At 33.9% G+C, this 18,271-nt stretch overlaps 2 protein-coding genes across 2 annotated transcripts in view; one reads left to right on the top strand and one right to left on the bottom strand.

Annotated features, from left to right (window-relative positions):
• Positions 1 to 11,166, bottom strand: part of LOC126885967 (potassium channel subfamily K member 1-like) — a 95,934-nt gene extending 84,768 nt beyond the window's left edge. The window contains exon 1 of the mRNA XM_050652805.1: positions 10,642 to 11,166. Within this exon, the coding sequence (XP_050508762.1) occupies positions 10,642 to 10,933 (292 nt within the window). The 5' untranslated portion in view covers positions 10,934 to 11,166. The remainder of the gene's footprint in view (positions 1 to 10,641) is intronic.
• A 1,299-nt stretch (positions 11,167 to 12,465) lies between these two features.
• Positions 12,466 to 15,729, top strand: LOC126886064 (jerky protein-like). Its single transcript, XM_050652907.1, has 2 exons — positions 12,466 to 12,986; positions 15,711 to 15,729. Exons 1-2 carry the CDS (start codon positions 12,541 to 12,543, stop codon positions 15,727 to 15,729), a joined length of 465 nt encoding a protein of 154 aa, XP_050508864.1. The 5' UTR covers positions 12,466 to 12,540.
• Positions 15,730 to 18,271: the final 2,542 nt, after the last annotated feature.

An 18,271-nucleotide genomic window follows, 5' to 3' on the forward strand; every position in this document is an offset into this window, starting at 1 on the left:
TTTTAAATGGAACACCCTGTATTTTATATCACTATTGAAAAGTACCATTACCGTACTTTAATTTTTAGATAACATTCGCTATGTCTAAATTTATTAGTTTTCGAGATATATTCATTTTTCAATGGACCAGTAGCGTGGCCACCCAAATCACCAGAAGTTAATAAACTGGAATGATTTTTTTGGGGTTACGTTAATAATGAAGTTTATAAAATACCTCCAACAACAAGGGATGAGATGAAAAATAGAATACAAAGTGTATTTCGATGTGTTAATTTACAAATGCTCCGTAGAGTAAGTAGCTCATTCAAGGATCGTTTCTAGGCGTACATAAATGTGTTAGGAGATAATTTTGAACACCTTATGTAATTAAATATTAAAAATATTTTATTAAAAGTAGCTTCTAATTTTTTCAAACATGTTTTTTTGCAAAATGTATTAATGATAAATTATGTTTCGTTCTTTATTTGTTACATTGTTAAGGCGGGTATACATATGCGCTCTGCTCGGTGTGCGAGCCGCTCGCGCGCAGCATATTTGTTAGATTAGTACGTGTTTTCAAGTGGCACACAAACGGCTCGCACACGGCGCACCACGATCTAACTTCTGTCGGCTTTTCAACAAATGCTTTGATGATTCGCAATACGTATTTGGACGGGTTTGCGAGTGGTTTGTTGGTTTTGGGGCGCCTGAGTTGAATATTTGTTAGTAATGGCGTGTTAGGAAGGAAATATCAAACTTATTGATGTTTACCGTGGAAAGTGAAAATGAGATGATGACATTGAATATATTTAAACATGTTAGCTTGCAACCCCCAACTTGTAACCAACTTGCAACCATCTTGCAACCAATTTGCAACCAACTTGCAACCAATTTGCAACCAATTTGCAACAAACTTGCAACCAACTTGCAACCAACTTGCAACTCAACTTGCAACCAATCGGAATGAAACCAAACACTTCTCGATGAGAATAGGAGAAGCTACTCCCGACGTCGGCCGATATCGGATCTGATCTGATCGGAGAAAAACGGATCCAATGTAGGCACCCACATTTAATACTAATTATCTACAATTACTAAATGTTCGTAAGTTTCCTCTGGATCGCGGAAGGCTCGTCAAAATGAAAAATTTTAACGAACATTAACCGCGCCACGAACGCGCGGCGCTCACACGGCGCGGAGTTCGCGGCGCGGATATGTATTTCCGCCTTAACATTTGCATACAAAAGTAGTGTTTAATTGTCTTCACAAAATATTGTATTTTGTGATCGTGTGTTTTTTTGTAAAATTTATTACTAATTTTCTTTGTTTATTTGTTGCATTTACATAAAAAGATAGTTTTTAATTGTTTCAAAAATGTTGCATGTAGTGGTTGTGTTTTTGTTTGTAAAATGTATTACTAATAAATTATTTTTATTTCTTTATTTGCTACAGTGTTACATTGATTACCGGATTGATAATCGGTAATCTTCAATTGTCAATTCAGTCATGGCTTACTTAAAATTTAGATAAATTTAAACACCTAAAATAATTTGCTCTGAAAAATGAAAATATCTCGAAAAATAATAAATTTGGGCATAGGGAGTTATATAAAAATTAAAGTACGTTAATGTTACTTTTCAATAATGATATAAAATACAGGGTGTTCCATTTATCATTACTGAGAAAATAATGTACTTGCGTTTTGACTCACCCTGTATTTGATATAAAGAAAATTAGCAATATCAATAATTCTTAAAAATTTTGACAATAAATAAAAAATATGGCATTAATAAACCATTGCTGTTGTGCTTCTTTTTATTTATACAGGGAGTTGAACTTGTTACGATTTTCATACAAAATTGGTTATAACTTTGTAAATACCCTGTATAACATTACAAACCTTTATATTTTTGTGATGGAGAAGTTAACAGAATTTCGAATATAAAATAAAATATAGGGTGTTCTATTTAAAAAAACATAAGTTAGGTCTGCTACTGTGTTATCGAACACCCTGTAACATTCTAACTAATTTTGTAATGTGAAGCTCAAAGGTGGCTAAAATTTTTGTTATTAACTTTTATTGATATCTATTACTATAGCGGAGCTATTGAGCTTTACCCTACTAATCAATCACTCTGTATCCGTACAAAGAAAAGCAAAGGATACAGCATACAACTCATTATCAAAAGAAAGTGAACACGGGCACATGAAAAACACGTCTTCAAAAAAGAAGAAGCGGCCGTGACCAAAATCATCCTAAGGAAAGCCTTTATGCCAGTAAGAAATAACGGAGCTATTGGTTCTGAAGCAATACAAATGAAATTCTCAAATGTGGCATCGAAAAACTTTTCGTTTGATCAAAAAATTGTTGCAGAGTATAAATTAATGGATATTCCATTATATACATACATCTCAATAAACAAAATAGATTCTAACAAAGAATGCCATAACCACGCCATAAGCACAGTATAAAGAGAGAAGTAAAATCTGTAGTCGCGCATGGCGACCGCGCAATGTTCTTAGTCGCTTTTGCCCCACTCTCGCATTGCTAGTCGCATAGAAACGTACGGCTTTTAACAGGGAAAACCCGCATCCACCACTGGTGAATTACCAATTGCGTACTGCCGGTATAACTTCTTGAGATCAAAGCGCCGACAGAAAAGTGGTTTTACTGTGGAACCTCTATACATATACTGTGCCATAACTATCGTGAAATCTCAGTAACTAATGTACACTTAGACGTTTATATGGAATGATATTATAGAGCTTATGAAGAATAATACTGCAATTAAAAAGAGAAACAACAAAGTGGATTCAGGGCTTGCAGGGCTGCAGAAAATAAAGCAGCAAAACTATATAGAAGATGTGGAATAGACGATATTTGACCGAAGAATATCCGGAATGGGAACTTTCTCAAATCCCATTCAAAGGCTCAGCATTGGAGCGGACAGCAAATTGTGTACTAGATTATAATAATAAGGTGATAAATACAAATAGCTAGGAATAATATTCATCGAAAAGGCACATATGAACAAGAAATTAAGACCAGAATAAAACAAGGTAGAAAAGGTATAGAATCCCTTAAAGGGATTTCTGGAAACAGAATATTAACAAAGAAGAGAAAGTTTAGTATCTATAACACTTTAGTAAAAAATATGCTATGATGCGGATGTAAAAGGGCGCAATTAAATTAACAGGGCAAGTATCTAACAAGGCAAAGGTTTCGAGAAGGGTCATCATCTGACAATCCCATCAGCTTTAAGTACCTATTTAGCTTAGAGTGTCCTGTTAGCAGTCCTACTATCACTTTGATTGATTTTCTGTCTTGGCTTATTAGGTCACAACAACAAGGTTTTAGGTCGAGAAGGTGCACTGATGCTATATTTATAATCGAGGCAAGTTCAAGAGAAATCGTTAGAATACAACAAACCGGCATATTTATGTTTCATGGACTTTAAGAAAGCATTTGATAGGGTCAAATTAAAGGAGGTTATCCATTTGTTATACTCAAAAGAGGTACTAGGAATAACTAAAACGATCGAAAACATCTACCAGAACAACACAATAAAAGTAAAAGTGGAAGATGAACTAACTGACCCAATTGAAGCCGGCAATGGTATAAGACAGGGGGATTCCTTGACTCATTTATTGTTCAACCTGATCATGGATGAAATAATAAAAAACGTAAGAACTAAAAAAGGATACCAAATGGGAGAAAAACAACTTAAAATAATCTGCTATCCAGACGATGCAATACAAATCTCTCAAAGTGAAGATGACTTACAACGTATGCTGCACCAATTTAACATACCCGCCAGAAAATTTAACATGTTAATTTCCCCAAAAAAGACAAAATGCATGGTTATAACAGCAAATCCAATAATATGTAAATTGGAGCTGGAAGGTCAGATAATAGAACAAGCCATGGAGTTTAAATATCTGGGCATCATACTATCTAGCTACGGAAGGCTCGAAACAGAAGTGGAAGATCAAGTGAATAGAGCAAACAAGTTGCCTGAATGACACAATATGTAAAAATAAAAATATCGGAAAAGAAATGAAAGGCAGAATTTATAAAACAGTCATCAGACCAATAATGACATACGCGACAGAAACACGACCCGACACAGAGAGGACAAAAATATTGCTCGATACAGCGGAGATGAAAACCCTTCGAAAAATTGATGGTAAGACTCTATGGGACAGAGCTAGAAGTACAGATATACGACGGAGATGCAAGGTGGATAACATTAATAACCGGGTAAGAAACAGAAGAATAGAATGGAATGACCCCATAAGCCGAATGACAACAAATAGAGTAGTAAGGACAGACAGAGACGGTTCCCCAATAGGAAGACGATCATTGGGAAGACCACGAAAACGATGGAACGACAACTTACTAGAGGCACATTGAAAAAATAGACAGAGTCATGTCTATATAAAAATAAGAAGAAGAAAAAGAGCTTATTAGGTCTGCCGTAAATTTTGGCGGTAGGGGTTGACAAGACAAGAATTCTTGTCTTGACAACAACTTCTTGTCTTGACGTTTTTTTGACATTTTATATCGTGTCTTGACTCAAGAAATTTCAAGATCTTGAAATTTCTTGATTACCCGGTCCGGTGATTCCCCGGCGACCTTTTTATTGCGTTGCGTGCTAACACGGCCACTGGGGGTGTCCCGATCGAAAATCTAAATAAATGCAAAATATTAGATAAAGAATGGGTTCTGATCAGTAAATTTTGTCAGTATCTGAGAAGTTTTAAAACACTTTCTTCAATAATCGAAGGCTCGAAGGGGAAAAATATTGCACACTCCCATTGGTGGTAATTGAAGTAAACTTTTAGACAAACTGGAAATATTCGGCTCATTAACTTGATAATTAAATTGATAAAGACGCTACCGATGAGTAATTAATTTACTTCGTTCAAGCTGCGAGAGATAAAATACTAAAACATTATAACAAAACTAATTGGATATACTGGATAGTTCTTATTTTGGATCCTCGGCATAAAGTAGAGGCATTTTCCTATTCATCTTGGAGAAAGCTTCTACAATCAGAGGCAGTACAAAAATTTGAAGAAATATTTAACGCTATTTTAATAAATCCCAGAATGATCTACAGAATCCACTTCCAGAGCCAGCACTTAGTCTGAAAACAGAAGATAACGAATTTGATTCAGATATTACTTATTTAAGAACGCTAACAATGATAACAACCTTAGAAGTATGAAATTGAAAAATACATAAATGAGCCTAGGTCAGAATATACTGGTCTGAGAATATACTTGATTGGTGGAGGTGGAGAAGACACGAAAATGTCTACCCGTCATTATCGAAAATGGCCAAGGATTTTCTCGGAACGCCAGCAACATCTGTACCTGCGGAAATGCTATTTTCAAGAGCAGCTTTAACAATAACAAAGCCAAAAAATCTGTTAGGCGTTGACTCCATGAGAAGTGTTATCTGCCTTAATTCATGGCTTATCAATTCCGATTTAAAAATGTGCTAAATTTGTTATTTAAAATCAAATCTAGTTTGCAATTTTATTTTCAACAGGATTAGGTAAGTATCATTAATTATTATTTTTAATTTACATTTTTGTAGTAGGTCTGTATCCCGCGTATGAAAAAAAAGTTGATTAATAGCAAGCTGAAAATTTGTTAATAGCTTAAGGGTGTCTAGTCGGACAAACTTTGATATGTGGGAACACTGGAACAGGGGAAGTTTTAATTGTGGAACAGGTTAAAAATTTGGAACGGTCAGACCACGAAAACGGCACATGTATTTTGTCCGACAGAACAGACTTAAACTCTCCGAACAGAGATTAAACTCTCATGCAAAAGTTGCTGCTATGTATCACCAAATGGGCGTTTTAATGAGTGGAACATATAGAATATTTCAAATGACAGGAATTATGACAGGTGATAAATAGCAGTCTGATTTTTGCATGAGAGTTTAATCTCTGTTCGGAGAGTTTAAGTCTGTTCTGTCGGACAAAATAAATGTGCCGTTTTCGAGGTTTGACCGTTCCAAATTTTTAACCTGTTCCACAATTAAAACTGTCCTTGTTACAGTGTTCCCATATATCAAAGTTTATCCTACTAGACACCCTTAAGCTAATAATAAATTTTCAGCTTTCTATTAATCAACTTTTTTTTCATACGCGGGATCCAGACCTATAAATCGTTTTAGCAAAAAAAGTGTTTATTAAATTAAAATATGTTATGTTAAAATAATGTTATCTTTTTCACAAATAAATACGTTTTAGAGTTTTCATTATTAGTCAAGATATTTCAAGATTTCTGGTTTTCTTGACAAGAAATCTTGGTATTGACATAAAATTTCTTGTCCTGTCTTGAAATCTAAAATTACTTCTTGTCTTGATCTTGTCTTGAAATCAAGACAAGATCTTGAAATTTTCAAGAAGTTGGCGACCCCTATTTGGCGGTTGTTCGTCGAACTGTTTTGCCTGTCTTCTGGTGAATTCCTCCACCATTTCAGAGATTTGTGAGCTAACCACTTTCTTGTAGCTGTTCTTGTTACTGCCTTTGCAATGCCGCAGAAGGGTTCCGGTTTATCGAATGCCATTGATTAGCCTTGTTTGGCCCCTTATTCTGTGTTTTAATTGCCGTTATTATACCCGTGACACGGTACCCAGGTTACTATAACCAGCTACGGTCCTAATTTATTTAGGACACCCACAAAAAAACTACAACATACGATAATTAGCAACTTAACACGGAACAATATGAAATCAGCCCATATATATCTGCATATTATCTGACGTGATTCATATAAATAAAACTTATTAAATTACTTGGGAAATCATATCTCGACCTCCTGACTTATTTGTACTGTAGTTTATAAAATAAGCAGGTTTCCAAAACATTACTCAATATTGGATTGATAAGTGTATGTTATATTTTTTATTAAAAAGTCTCTTAAATTAAGTTCAATTAAAACAACAAAAGTTCTTTCTTCATACACTGCTTAAAAAATATGGGAACATACGTCTTTATGCTTTTCTAATTTTTATATAGTTTACCAAAGAAAGGGAACATAAAAATAATGCGGAGACACAAATAAAAGTTTGGAAAATGCTAAAGGGTAAAAACTTATTAACAAATAAAAAAGTTTAAATAAAATACAAACAGAAGAATGAACCGAATGCAGAAAAGAACTATAGAAGGGGGTACTATTTTGTTATACCTGAAGAAGAATAAATAGAAAATGAAGATTAATCAAACATAAAAAACGGAAAAAGAAATCACAACAGGGTAAACAGGGAATAGCATAATGTAGAGGAAAAACAGAAAAGCTCCAGGACTCCAAATAAACTCCTGAGACATGAAGATGAAACGCTGATCAAAAACAGATTTGCTTGATTGCGAGATGCATGACACTCCTGTAGATGAAAAGTGTTTTATTGGAGTTAATTCGAATGAAAATACTCGTAGAAAAATCATGGGAATAGAAATAGTTCGTGCAGGTTTTGGGATGGGAATAAGAAATAATGAAGGAAATAGTGTGATTGACTTTGCAGTGGTATGGGATTTGTGTGTGTTTAATATGTTCTTTATGAAGAACTTCTGTTCTTCATAGAGCTGAAATGAAAATGTTGTGGATGATGGATGCTGGGAAGTGGTGGATTCTGGGTAAGAACAAAGACTAATGGTTTGGTCACGTTAGACGTAGAAATGAAAACTATATAAGATGAAGGATAGAGCTGGTAGAAGTTGATGATTTCCAGCGACCCATGGAAATAGAAAAGGTGAGGAAGAAGAAGAAGAATACTAGGGAATATAAAAATTCTATCTGTATTCTATAAAGAGAAGAATCCAAAAGAAGCTTAGGCAGGAATTCGTATAGCACAGAGATACCCATTAAAAAAATAACAAAAATGCTAGAAGCTACTGAAATAGACTATTTGAGAAGGGCAACCATAAGTTTAATAATGGGAGAAGTAATACACATCAGAATAGAAATTATGAAACTAAAGCCCATAATATTATGACCTCAATTATGGACAAAACAATCATGAAATGGAATCGGAAACATTTGATAAAAGAACAGATGATGACATGAAGATAATGGTATCAAGTATACAGAGAGAGTCTGTAATTTGGAATAAATTCAATATCTCAAATACTAATTGTTTTTTTGAAAAATTCTCAGACCCGTCGATTAGTATTTCAAATTGTCCTTTTTGACATACAATAATAATGTATACAGGGTGTCCCAATATAGAGATATGACATCATCGCTGATTTTCTTAAATAGCAACACTGTCATTTTAATAGATATTTTGATAGGGTGTGTAAAGTTATACACAACTGCAAACTGTCAAATTTTTATTCTCTGCCATTTACAAGATAATAGAGAATAACAAAGTTATATCTGTAATCCGGAATAAATTCATTAATTAAAATACTAATTGTTTTTCTGAAAAATGCTCAGACCCGTCGATTAGTATTTCAAATTGTCATTTTTGACATACAATAATAATGTATACAGGGTGTCCCAAATTAGAGATATGACGTCATCGTTGATTTTCTTAAATGGCAACACTGTCATTTTGATAGCGTGTGTAAAGTTATATACAACTGCAAAATTTCAGATTTTTATTCCCTACCATTTACAAGATAATAAAAAATAACAAAGTTATGAAAAACAAGTAAGTAATCAAAAAATAGTAATTGAATTTAATTATTTCAATTAAGCAAATGCTCATAACGTTGCCCATTGACAATTTGACAATAATTGAAGGCAACATTATGAGTATTTGCTTAATTGAAATAATTAAATTCAATTATTATTTGATTACTTGTTTTTCATAACTTTTGTTATTTTTTATTATCTTGTAAATGGTAGGGTATAAAAATGTGAAATTTTGCAGTTATGTATAACTTTACCCACGCTATCAAAATGACAGTGTTGCCATTTAAGAAAATCAACGATGACGTCATATCTCTAAATTGGAACATCCTTTATACATTATTATGGTATGTCAAAAATGACAATTTGAAATACTAATCGACGAGTCTGAGCATTTTTCAAAAAAACAATTAGTATTTTAATTATTGAATTTATTCCAAATTACAGATATAACTTTGTTATTTTCTATTATCTTGTAAATGGTAGAGAATAAAAATTTGATATTTTGCAGTTGTGTAAACTTTACACACCCTATCAAAATAGCTATCAAAATGACAGTGTTGCCGTTTAAGAAAATTAACAATGACGTCATATCTCTAAATTGTGACACCCTGTATAGATTATTATTGTATGTCAAAAAGGACAATTTGAAATACTAATCGACGGGTCTGAGCATTTTTCAAAAAAAAACAATTAGTGTTTGAGATATTGAATTTATTCCAAATTACAGACTCTCATAAACAAATCTATTGAAACTGGAAATCTGAAAAAAATCTTTCTCCTGCTACATACGCATTGAGTTATGGTGAATGTATTCATAATCTTACTTAATATTAAAAACTAAATATATTCTTGTTCTCATGATCATTTTTCAGTGCGTCATTAATTATGACTTCATATACTGTATTGGGCGTGTCGAGACTTATTTCATGTAATTATTGACGAATCTGACAGATGCCAGAATCGTACTTAGCCATAGGTGAAAAGCTTGTGGAATTAAACTAATTAGTAATTTAGTAGATTTGATTTTTACACAATATGTTAACGTGTAGGTACATATTTTTTATAAAGGGGAATAAAATTAAAAAGTAAACAATATTGTTAATTAAATTTATAGATATGGAAACATTAAAAAATGACACAAAACTATCCATAAACTGTTTTTATCTTCTTCTCTAGGTGCTGTCTCCGCTTCAAAAGTTGGCAATCATCGGAGAGATCTTTATTTCTGAAACCGCGGCTCTAAATATTTCATTGTTATTACATTGAAACCAGTTCCTAAGCTTCTTCAGCCATGAGTTACGTCTCCTTACTATGGATCTTAATCTTGCATAATGACCTGGAGTATTAGATATACATCTCTCATCACATGTCCCATATATCTCAGTTTTCTTCTTATTTGTTAGTTCTTCTCGTTCCTTATGCGTAAATCTCATTACTTCCACGTTGGCTATTCTATCTACTCATGAGATATTTCGCACTCTTCGGTACATCTCGAATGTCTTTAGTCTCCTCACGCCAATGACTAACTTTTAACGAACTAAATTCTAAACCAAAACACAAAATAATGCACAAAAACGTTGTGATACACAAGGGAAGTCGAATTCGAAATTTCAAAATGACAGGTACACAAAATACTGACCTGAATAATAACCGTCACTTGACTCTTTGACACTTCTAAAAAATGGCCAAAATGGACAAAGTTTTCGTCAAATGTTCGTAATACGTGTATATTATTGGCTAGAAAAAACGCGCATTCTAAATATCAACGAATCAAACGTAGGTTAGGAATAGACATCTTATGTATATAACCATTGTAATGCTGCATTATTTTTGTGTTTAATCACGGAGCTACCGTTTTTTCCGTCTCATCTAACTTAATGCATTAGAGAGAAATCGAAAAACTGTGACACACTGAAAAATGATCATGAGAACAAGATTACCAGAATTATTTTATATTCCTACATACAATTTTATTTTTTCAATAATTTTATAAAATTTCTAACCTGATACGTTTGGGTTTGCCTGAAGAAACTTCTGAATAGACATTCTGACTGTCAATCTTGCCGCTCTTTCTTCGGGGTTTTCGAAATAGGAGAATACCATCGCCCCGCTACACAGGAAGAAAACGTAGAAAAATAGGTAAAAGGAAAACAAATATGTAGATTTGCACATTCCCAAAATTCTCAAACCCTGATATTCTGAGGTTGCAGTCGGGTGTGCGATAGGGATGAGCACCTCTTTTTCCTTTTCGATTAAAGGAGTGAGGGTGATAGATCCATAATGTTTGTAATCCATTTTTCGAAGATTTGTAATACTAAAAAGTTTATTATTTACTCTATATATAAATTAAAAGTTTGTGTTATAAATATTCACTGGGATGTGAGAAATGTTTATTTCTTAACTCAAAAACGTAAACGAAATATTGCATAGTCCGGTCTTTCATTTTGAAAATTTTGGTTGAAACGATCACAAATTATTTATCACTACATTACACGATATGAACAACACTAGTTGCCGTTAACAACTAAGGAAAGCATGGCAGAGTCTTGGTTTTATATTGTTCTTATCGTTTTGTTAATAGTAGATTACACAAATTTGTTTTCAGTCGGTCACTTAAAGGTTAAATACCTGGTTAAAAGATGTTGATAGTGTGTTGATAAAGTTTTATGTCAACAAATGCAGACTGGAGATTGTAGTTATGTTAAGGCCGTTTTTGGTAATAAGTTAATATCAAAACAATATTAGTAATCATTAGAACATGCACATCGGAAAAGTTTGAGGATATTTTTATAAACAAATTGGTTTTGTTTTGTAATTTATTTATACAAATAATAATAATTGTTTAGTATGAGAAGGTGGTGAATATAGAACAAAATGGATAGTAGCGTCCATTATTTGGTAATCATGAAACTGAAAACAATAAAAGAAAAGGAAGGAAAATAAATGAAAAATAAAAACGTATAAACAAAAAGAAGAAAGATACAGAAAAATATATCAGGAAAAATTAGATAGCATGTTAAAAGATAGAGAAAGGACTCAAATATAGTGGGAATTGGAAGTTCTGTCCGACAAAATTCATGGGACCTTTTCGTAGTTGGATGTACATTCGAGCATTTTGGTCTATATATTACAGGATTCAAACGTCGGACTACGAAAACGTCCCATAATTTTATCGGAGAAAACTTCCAATTGATTTGTTTACCATTTCATTAAAGGTGATTAAAGTCTTATGCAAAAAGAGACTGCTAGTTATTACCAACATAATTGATGTTATTTGATATGTTCTACGTGTCGGACTTATTAAAATGCCCAACATTTTTGTCGGACAAACATTTTTTCATATTATGTTATACAGGGTGTTTGGTAAAGAATAAGCCATAGCTTAACCTTAGCTCCTTGAGGTTAAAATAGGCCGATTTAAGCTAACTTACCTTAGTACAAAAGTTGATAATGACCGAAATACAGTGGAACCCTGATAAGTCGGCCCCCGATAACCGGAAGTCTGGCTAACCCGGACCAATTTTTATCAGACAAGCATTTCAACAATAAAAATGTATGTAATATAATATTTGAGAGATAATGGGTATTTGTGTAATTTGAACTACATATACGATAGTAAAAATGACTCGTGGCGTACGACGTTCATTTTCTGGGGTTATCGGAAACAACATCCTCGTATCCTTGATTTATTTCAAACTCTCTTAGCATTGTTTAAAAAAGACTAAAAGACTATTAAAAATTCTTTTTTAAACAATGGTCTAGTCTTCACTGTTATTAAATAACATAACATCGTTGCGATTGAGACCGTATTGTGTGTAGTACAGTCGTATTGTTCGCTTTCGTTCTGTAATCGTTCGTAAACCTATTCAGATTTTGTGTTGGCGTGTTTTTTTGTCTACGTAATGGCAACAAAACGTAAAAATGTTGTAGTGACAATGGAAAAGAAACTAGAAGCATTAGGTAGAATCGATAAAGCCGAATCTTTAAACACAATTGCAGCAGCATATGGTGTCGGTAAATCCACAGTATCGGATTGGAAGAAAAATAGACCTAAAATCGAAGAATTTTGTTCCAAAATGATAACAAAAGACAGTTTGGACAATCCGTGCAAAGCTAATAAAGCTAAAAATGAGACTCTCGACGACGCTTTGTATATGTGGTTTTGTGCGGAACGCGAACGTGGTTTACCAGTGTCTGGACCAATTATTCAAGAATCAGCACTCAAGCTGAATAAAATGTTGCCTGATTATGAACCAAATTTCACTGCGAGTCAAGGTTGGCTGGATAGATGGAAAAAACGTCATGGAATACTTCAACTATCATTTTATCACTGGATCACTGCACCTTTGTGCATATACATTTCATGTTATTTCAATTATAACGGAGTTTATCTGTAAGTATACCGTATTTTATTAATTTTTGCCATTTTCTTCGGCTAACCCGGATTTTCGATAACCCGGATCGGCCGCGGTCCCGATTAATCCGAGTTATCGAGGTTCATCTGTACCGGGTGTCAAAGTAAAACTTTTATTTTATTTATTCTTGAATATTTCCTAACAGGCATGGGATAATAACACGAAATCTGGTAAGCGGGGGTTTTTTGGGACGAGAAATCTAAATTCGTCGCCAAAAATGATGTATTGCTCAGAGGGCGCCACATACGCCTTCGATCGCTCATTAAATAGGTTAAATTTTTTTTCTCTTAATATTTTTACTTAAAATAGGTATACTACATTTATCTCGTTAAACTCAACGGTTTTTGAGATAAGCGCATTTTAAATCTGCAAGGCAACATCATTTTTTGCATATTATTATCTTTGTAGTTACACCCGAAAAATAACTTCAACCATAAAAATTTACAAAAAAGTTTCGCAAATTTCTTCAAATGGAATATTCGATGCAATGACATAAATATGAGAACTGGCACAATTATTATGGTTTCAAGTTTATTTTTCGGGTCTAACTACAATGATATTATACACAAAAATATGTTGTATCGCAGATTTAAAATGCGTTTATCTCGAGAACACTTGAGTTTAGCGAGATGAATGTAGTATACCTTTTTTAAGTAAAAATATTAAGGGAATAATAATTTTGATTCAAAAAGTGTGTATAGTGGGGGATTAAAAAAACTGAACGTATTAAACGAGCACTGAAAGATGTATGTGGCGCCCTCTGGTTAAAACATCATTTTTGGTGACGAATTTACATTTCTCATCCCAAAAAACCCTCGCTTACCAAATTTCGTGTTTTTAGCTCATGCCTGTCAGGAAATATTCAATGATAGATAAAATAAAAGTTTAATTTTGACACCCTGTATTTCGGTTATTATCAACTTTTGTACCAAGGTAAGTTAGCTTAAATCGAGCTATTTTAACCTCAGGAATCTAAGGTTAAGTGCCCATTCTTTACCAAACACCCTGTATAACGTTGGCTATTGAATAAACAGCCTGTTAGTTTTCACAATTACAAACTTGTCGGCATGACACGTTTATCACGGTTTACAATTAAAGCCCCCTGTTCCAGTGTTCCCATACATAAGTTTGTGCGACTCGACACCGTTAAGTTATGAACAAATTTTCAGCTTGTTATTAATAAATTTTTATTGGTACGCGGGATCCAGGACTATATTTATTTCAAGAAGATTATATAATTTTGTCATCTTCTATATTATACGCCTGGACTATTTCAGATTTCATTTAACCAAACCACAACCAGTTTTAATATTATGATCACCAGCACGTTAAATTTTGCCCGAAACAACCGAAAACCATAATTATAATTTCACACGACTGCTCTTATTATCCATGTGCACTTGACAATGAGCTAACAAGTATTAACTGCCGCACTACACAAATTTGCAAGTAAATAAACTGTTATAATTATAATAACAAATAACATTGCATTTCAATAAGTGGCGTAGCTGACTGGCGCGCAGGGCCCGCAAGGCGGCCCTTAAAGCCTTTATGCTCAATACTTCTACATTCTTTAAATTGGGGACCAAAACATATTTTCCTAATAATAAGTATCAAAATAGGGAATTTGGAAGAAAGTAATGAAGCGGGCAATGGACCTAACAGGCCGTTCCCACTTGTCGTGTGTCAGATTCGTATATTAAATCGGATGTCGGCCATCCTATTCACACTTCAAATAATCGGTTGTCGCTTGTCGCCAAGGTCGAAGCTGATGAACATTCTCCGCGAGGGAACTGTGGTAACAAAAAAAATGTATAAGAAAATCAGCATTTTTAAAAGTGCCGGTCTTTACCTATTATTTTTTATGGTTCTCAGATATGGTACTTTAGACCGTATCTACTGGAACTTCCGATTAAAATACGGATCCGACACACGACAAGTGTGAACGGCCTGTAACTCTTACTCTTTCCGGTTGAAATTTAGCGTTTCGTGGACATGTTGGTAGTTTAGATGAAAGTGAATCCCAAAAAGGTAATTTTTGTAGGTTTTAATTTCATTTACTAGCTAAATATGATCCTGTTTTAGCTAAATTAATCGATAAAAACAGTACCTAACTTAAAAACAAATTACTTGAGCCCCCAAATTAAAAACGAAGTTATAAATTTGGTGGCTCAAGAAACTGAAAACAAATTGATTAATTTAATTAAAAAAAGTTGTTTTTATTCAATAATTCTTGATACCACTCAAGATGTTTCAAAACACGATCAGCTTAGTTTTATTTTCCGGTATGTAAAAATAACTAAATAACTTGCGATAAAAATAATTCACCTTCCAAAGCAAGTTGTTGAAAGTTTTTTGGGATTTATTCGCATATTAGACCAAAGAGCACAAGGTCTTGTAAATGAACTTTTAAAATTTATACAATCAAAGCACCTTTCCATACACAACTGCAGAGGAAAGGGGTATGATGGGGCAAGCGTTATGAGTGGTGTTTATTCAGGCGTACAAAGGCGCATAACTGACATTTAAAAAACAGCTTCCTATGTTTATTGTATTACATCCCATAATCTGAGCCTAGTGTTGAATGATGCTGTTGCTGGTGTACAGGAGTTGGGTTTTTTTGCAATATAATTAAGAGATTATAATATATTTTTTAGTGCCAGTATTAAAAGATGAGATGTACTATGTACTATTATAACTTTGTATTCATCGTGTTACATCGCCAATACTTAGAAGGTGATGTGAAACCCGGTGGTCATCCAGACATGATGCTGTTATGACTATGCGCCGAGCTTTTCATTGCTATATAAAAAAAACGATGAAAACTTTGAAGTTAATGCATTATTAGAGCATATGAATAATTTTGAATTTGCCGCTAACATTACTATTCAATCTAAAATACGTAACTTCATTAATCTAACATCAAAACTTTTGCAATCTGAAACGGCAGAGTTAACGGTCACCCTTCAACTTTTTGAAAAATATTGGAAATATTCTTCGAGAAATGAGAAATTCGTTTTCCGAAACTTTAGCAGAAGCAGCAGGAATAGCAGAATAGTGGGGTATTATATAGAAATTTAAAAATAAACGGATAAAACGTATAAAAAAATTTTACGATGAGCTCAGTTGCGACAAAAAAATAACTTGCAGAAAAAAAAGTTTTGAAGTTATCTAATGTTTTCAATGTAAAGTTAGATAAAATGTTGCAACAACTTACCAATAGGTTTGTCGGATTAAGAGACATGTATAATAGGTTTTCATGCCTATTCCCAAAAAATCTATTAACACTAATAACTGATGTAGACTTATTATAAATAAAGGCCAAATAGTGCCATTTACATATATTTTAGTAATTATACTGTTATTAGTTGTTATTAGTTGCACGACAAGCTGATGGAGATATTAACCAATATTGGAATAAACACCTGTGATTTAAGGATTATCAGCAATCTGTACTGGAATCAAACATCATCTATCCGGACAGAGGCAGGAGAATCCGACGATATCAATATCAAACGTGGGGTCCGTCAGGGATGTATACTATCCCCACTGCTGTTTAACATCTACTCTGAGGAAATCTTTCAAGAAGCATTGGATGATGTTGAAGCCGGAATTAGAATTAACGGAGAATGTATCAATAACATAAGATACGCAGACGACACTGTGGTATTCGCTGACAGTTCTGAAGCCCTACAGGAGTTAATGAGCAGAATCGCAGAAGTCAGTCAGAGATACGGACTTTCACTAAACACTAAGAAAACCAAATGTATGATGATCTCTAAGAATGAACAGCAATTTGGACGAATCAGTGTGAATGGTCAACAAATAGAAAGAGTAAAAACATACACCTACCTTGGTACGAACGTCAATGAAAATTGGGACCATTCTATAGAAATCAAATGTAGGATAGAGAAAGCAAGATCTGCATTTCAAAAAATGGCAAAGTTATTCAAATGTCATGATTTGTCGACGCTCATAAAAGTCAGATTACTACGATGTTATATATTTCCTTTACTGTTGTACGGAGTTAAGTCGTGGACTCTCACAGACGCCACCTGCAAGAAAATTGAGGCATTTGAAATGTGGCTTTATCGTCGAATCCTGAAGATATCTTATACCGACCACATTACTAATGAGGGTGTTTTGCTGAGAATGAAAAAAGAAAAAGAGCTGTTAATCAAAATAAAAACAGCCAAAATCGAATACCTCGGTCACATCATGAGGAACAGTGAGAGATATGGACTGTTGCAACTGGTCTTGCAGGGAAAAGTAGAGGGAAAGCGAGGACCAGGAAGGCGAAGGATTTCCTGGCTGAGAAATCTACGAACGTGGTTCAACACAACCACTACAAATCTTTTCAGAGCAGCAGTGTGCAAAGTGCAGATTGCCATGATGGTCGCCAACGTCCGAAACGGATAGGCACTACAAGAAGAAGAAGTTGTTATGTTTATAATGCAGGGTCCCACAATTGCCGCGGGAGGGCCCCCCAATCTTCAGCTACGCCACTGATTTCAATATGGATGGGAAAGAAGGTTTATATATCCATTTTACTAATGAACATAATTTTCAAGACTAGTGACTTTTAATAGGTATACTACTAACATCTTAAAGTGGAAATTGTGACAACAATTTGTAAGTCATCGTGTAAAAGCTCCGAAGTCCTCAGTTTTAAGGTGTAGTATCCAAATTTATTTGACTTACAGCCACCCTTCTAGAAAAAATAAGGAATTGGACTTCGCAAGTCCTAGGTTTTCACTAAACGTGACCGGAAGTAGAACCGAAAGTCGATATTTGAACTCGTCGTGTAACTTTACGTCGATTCGAAGTCATTTTTGTCAAACTTCCGGTCATAACTTTTAACCGGAAATGACATCAAAACCGGAATTAAATATTCAAGCACGACTTTTCAATACGCGTCGATTGATATATCACATGGACTATTTCTGCGACTATAATGTGGCACTTCCGGTTACCACTTTTTAACCGGAAGTGATATAAAAATTGGAAGCATACAGTGAGGACGTTAAATTCATTATCTGGAAAAGGGGCAAATTTGGAGAGAAATCGTGTGACAGGTCGATTTTTATTGAAGTTATACTTCTTTAGGCGCGATTGAGAGTAAAATTTCATAATACTGCGCGCACGCGCACACAAACAGTATGGCGTTTAGTTGCTAAATCTTTCGAGTTATGTATAAATATACCAGAGCAAGAAAAGG

This window comes from Diabrotica virgifera, chromosome 6 (genome assembly GCF_917563875.1).
Source record: "Diabrotica virgifera virgifera chromosome 6, PGI_DIABVI_V3a".
Lineage (NCBI taxonomy): Eukaryota > Metazoa > Arthropoda > Insecta > Coleoptera > Chrysomelidae > Diabrotica > Diabrotica virgifera.

Excerpts from the sequence above, each read along its gene's own strand:
- LOC126886064 (XM_050652907.1), top strand. The coding sequence starts at position 12,541 with ATGGCAACAAAACGTAAAAATGTTGTAGTGACAATGGAAAAGAAACTA.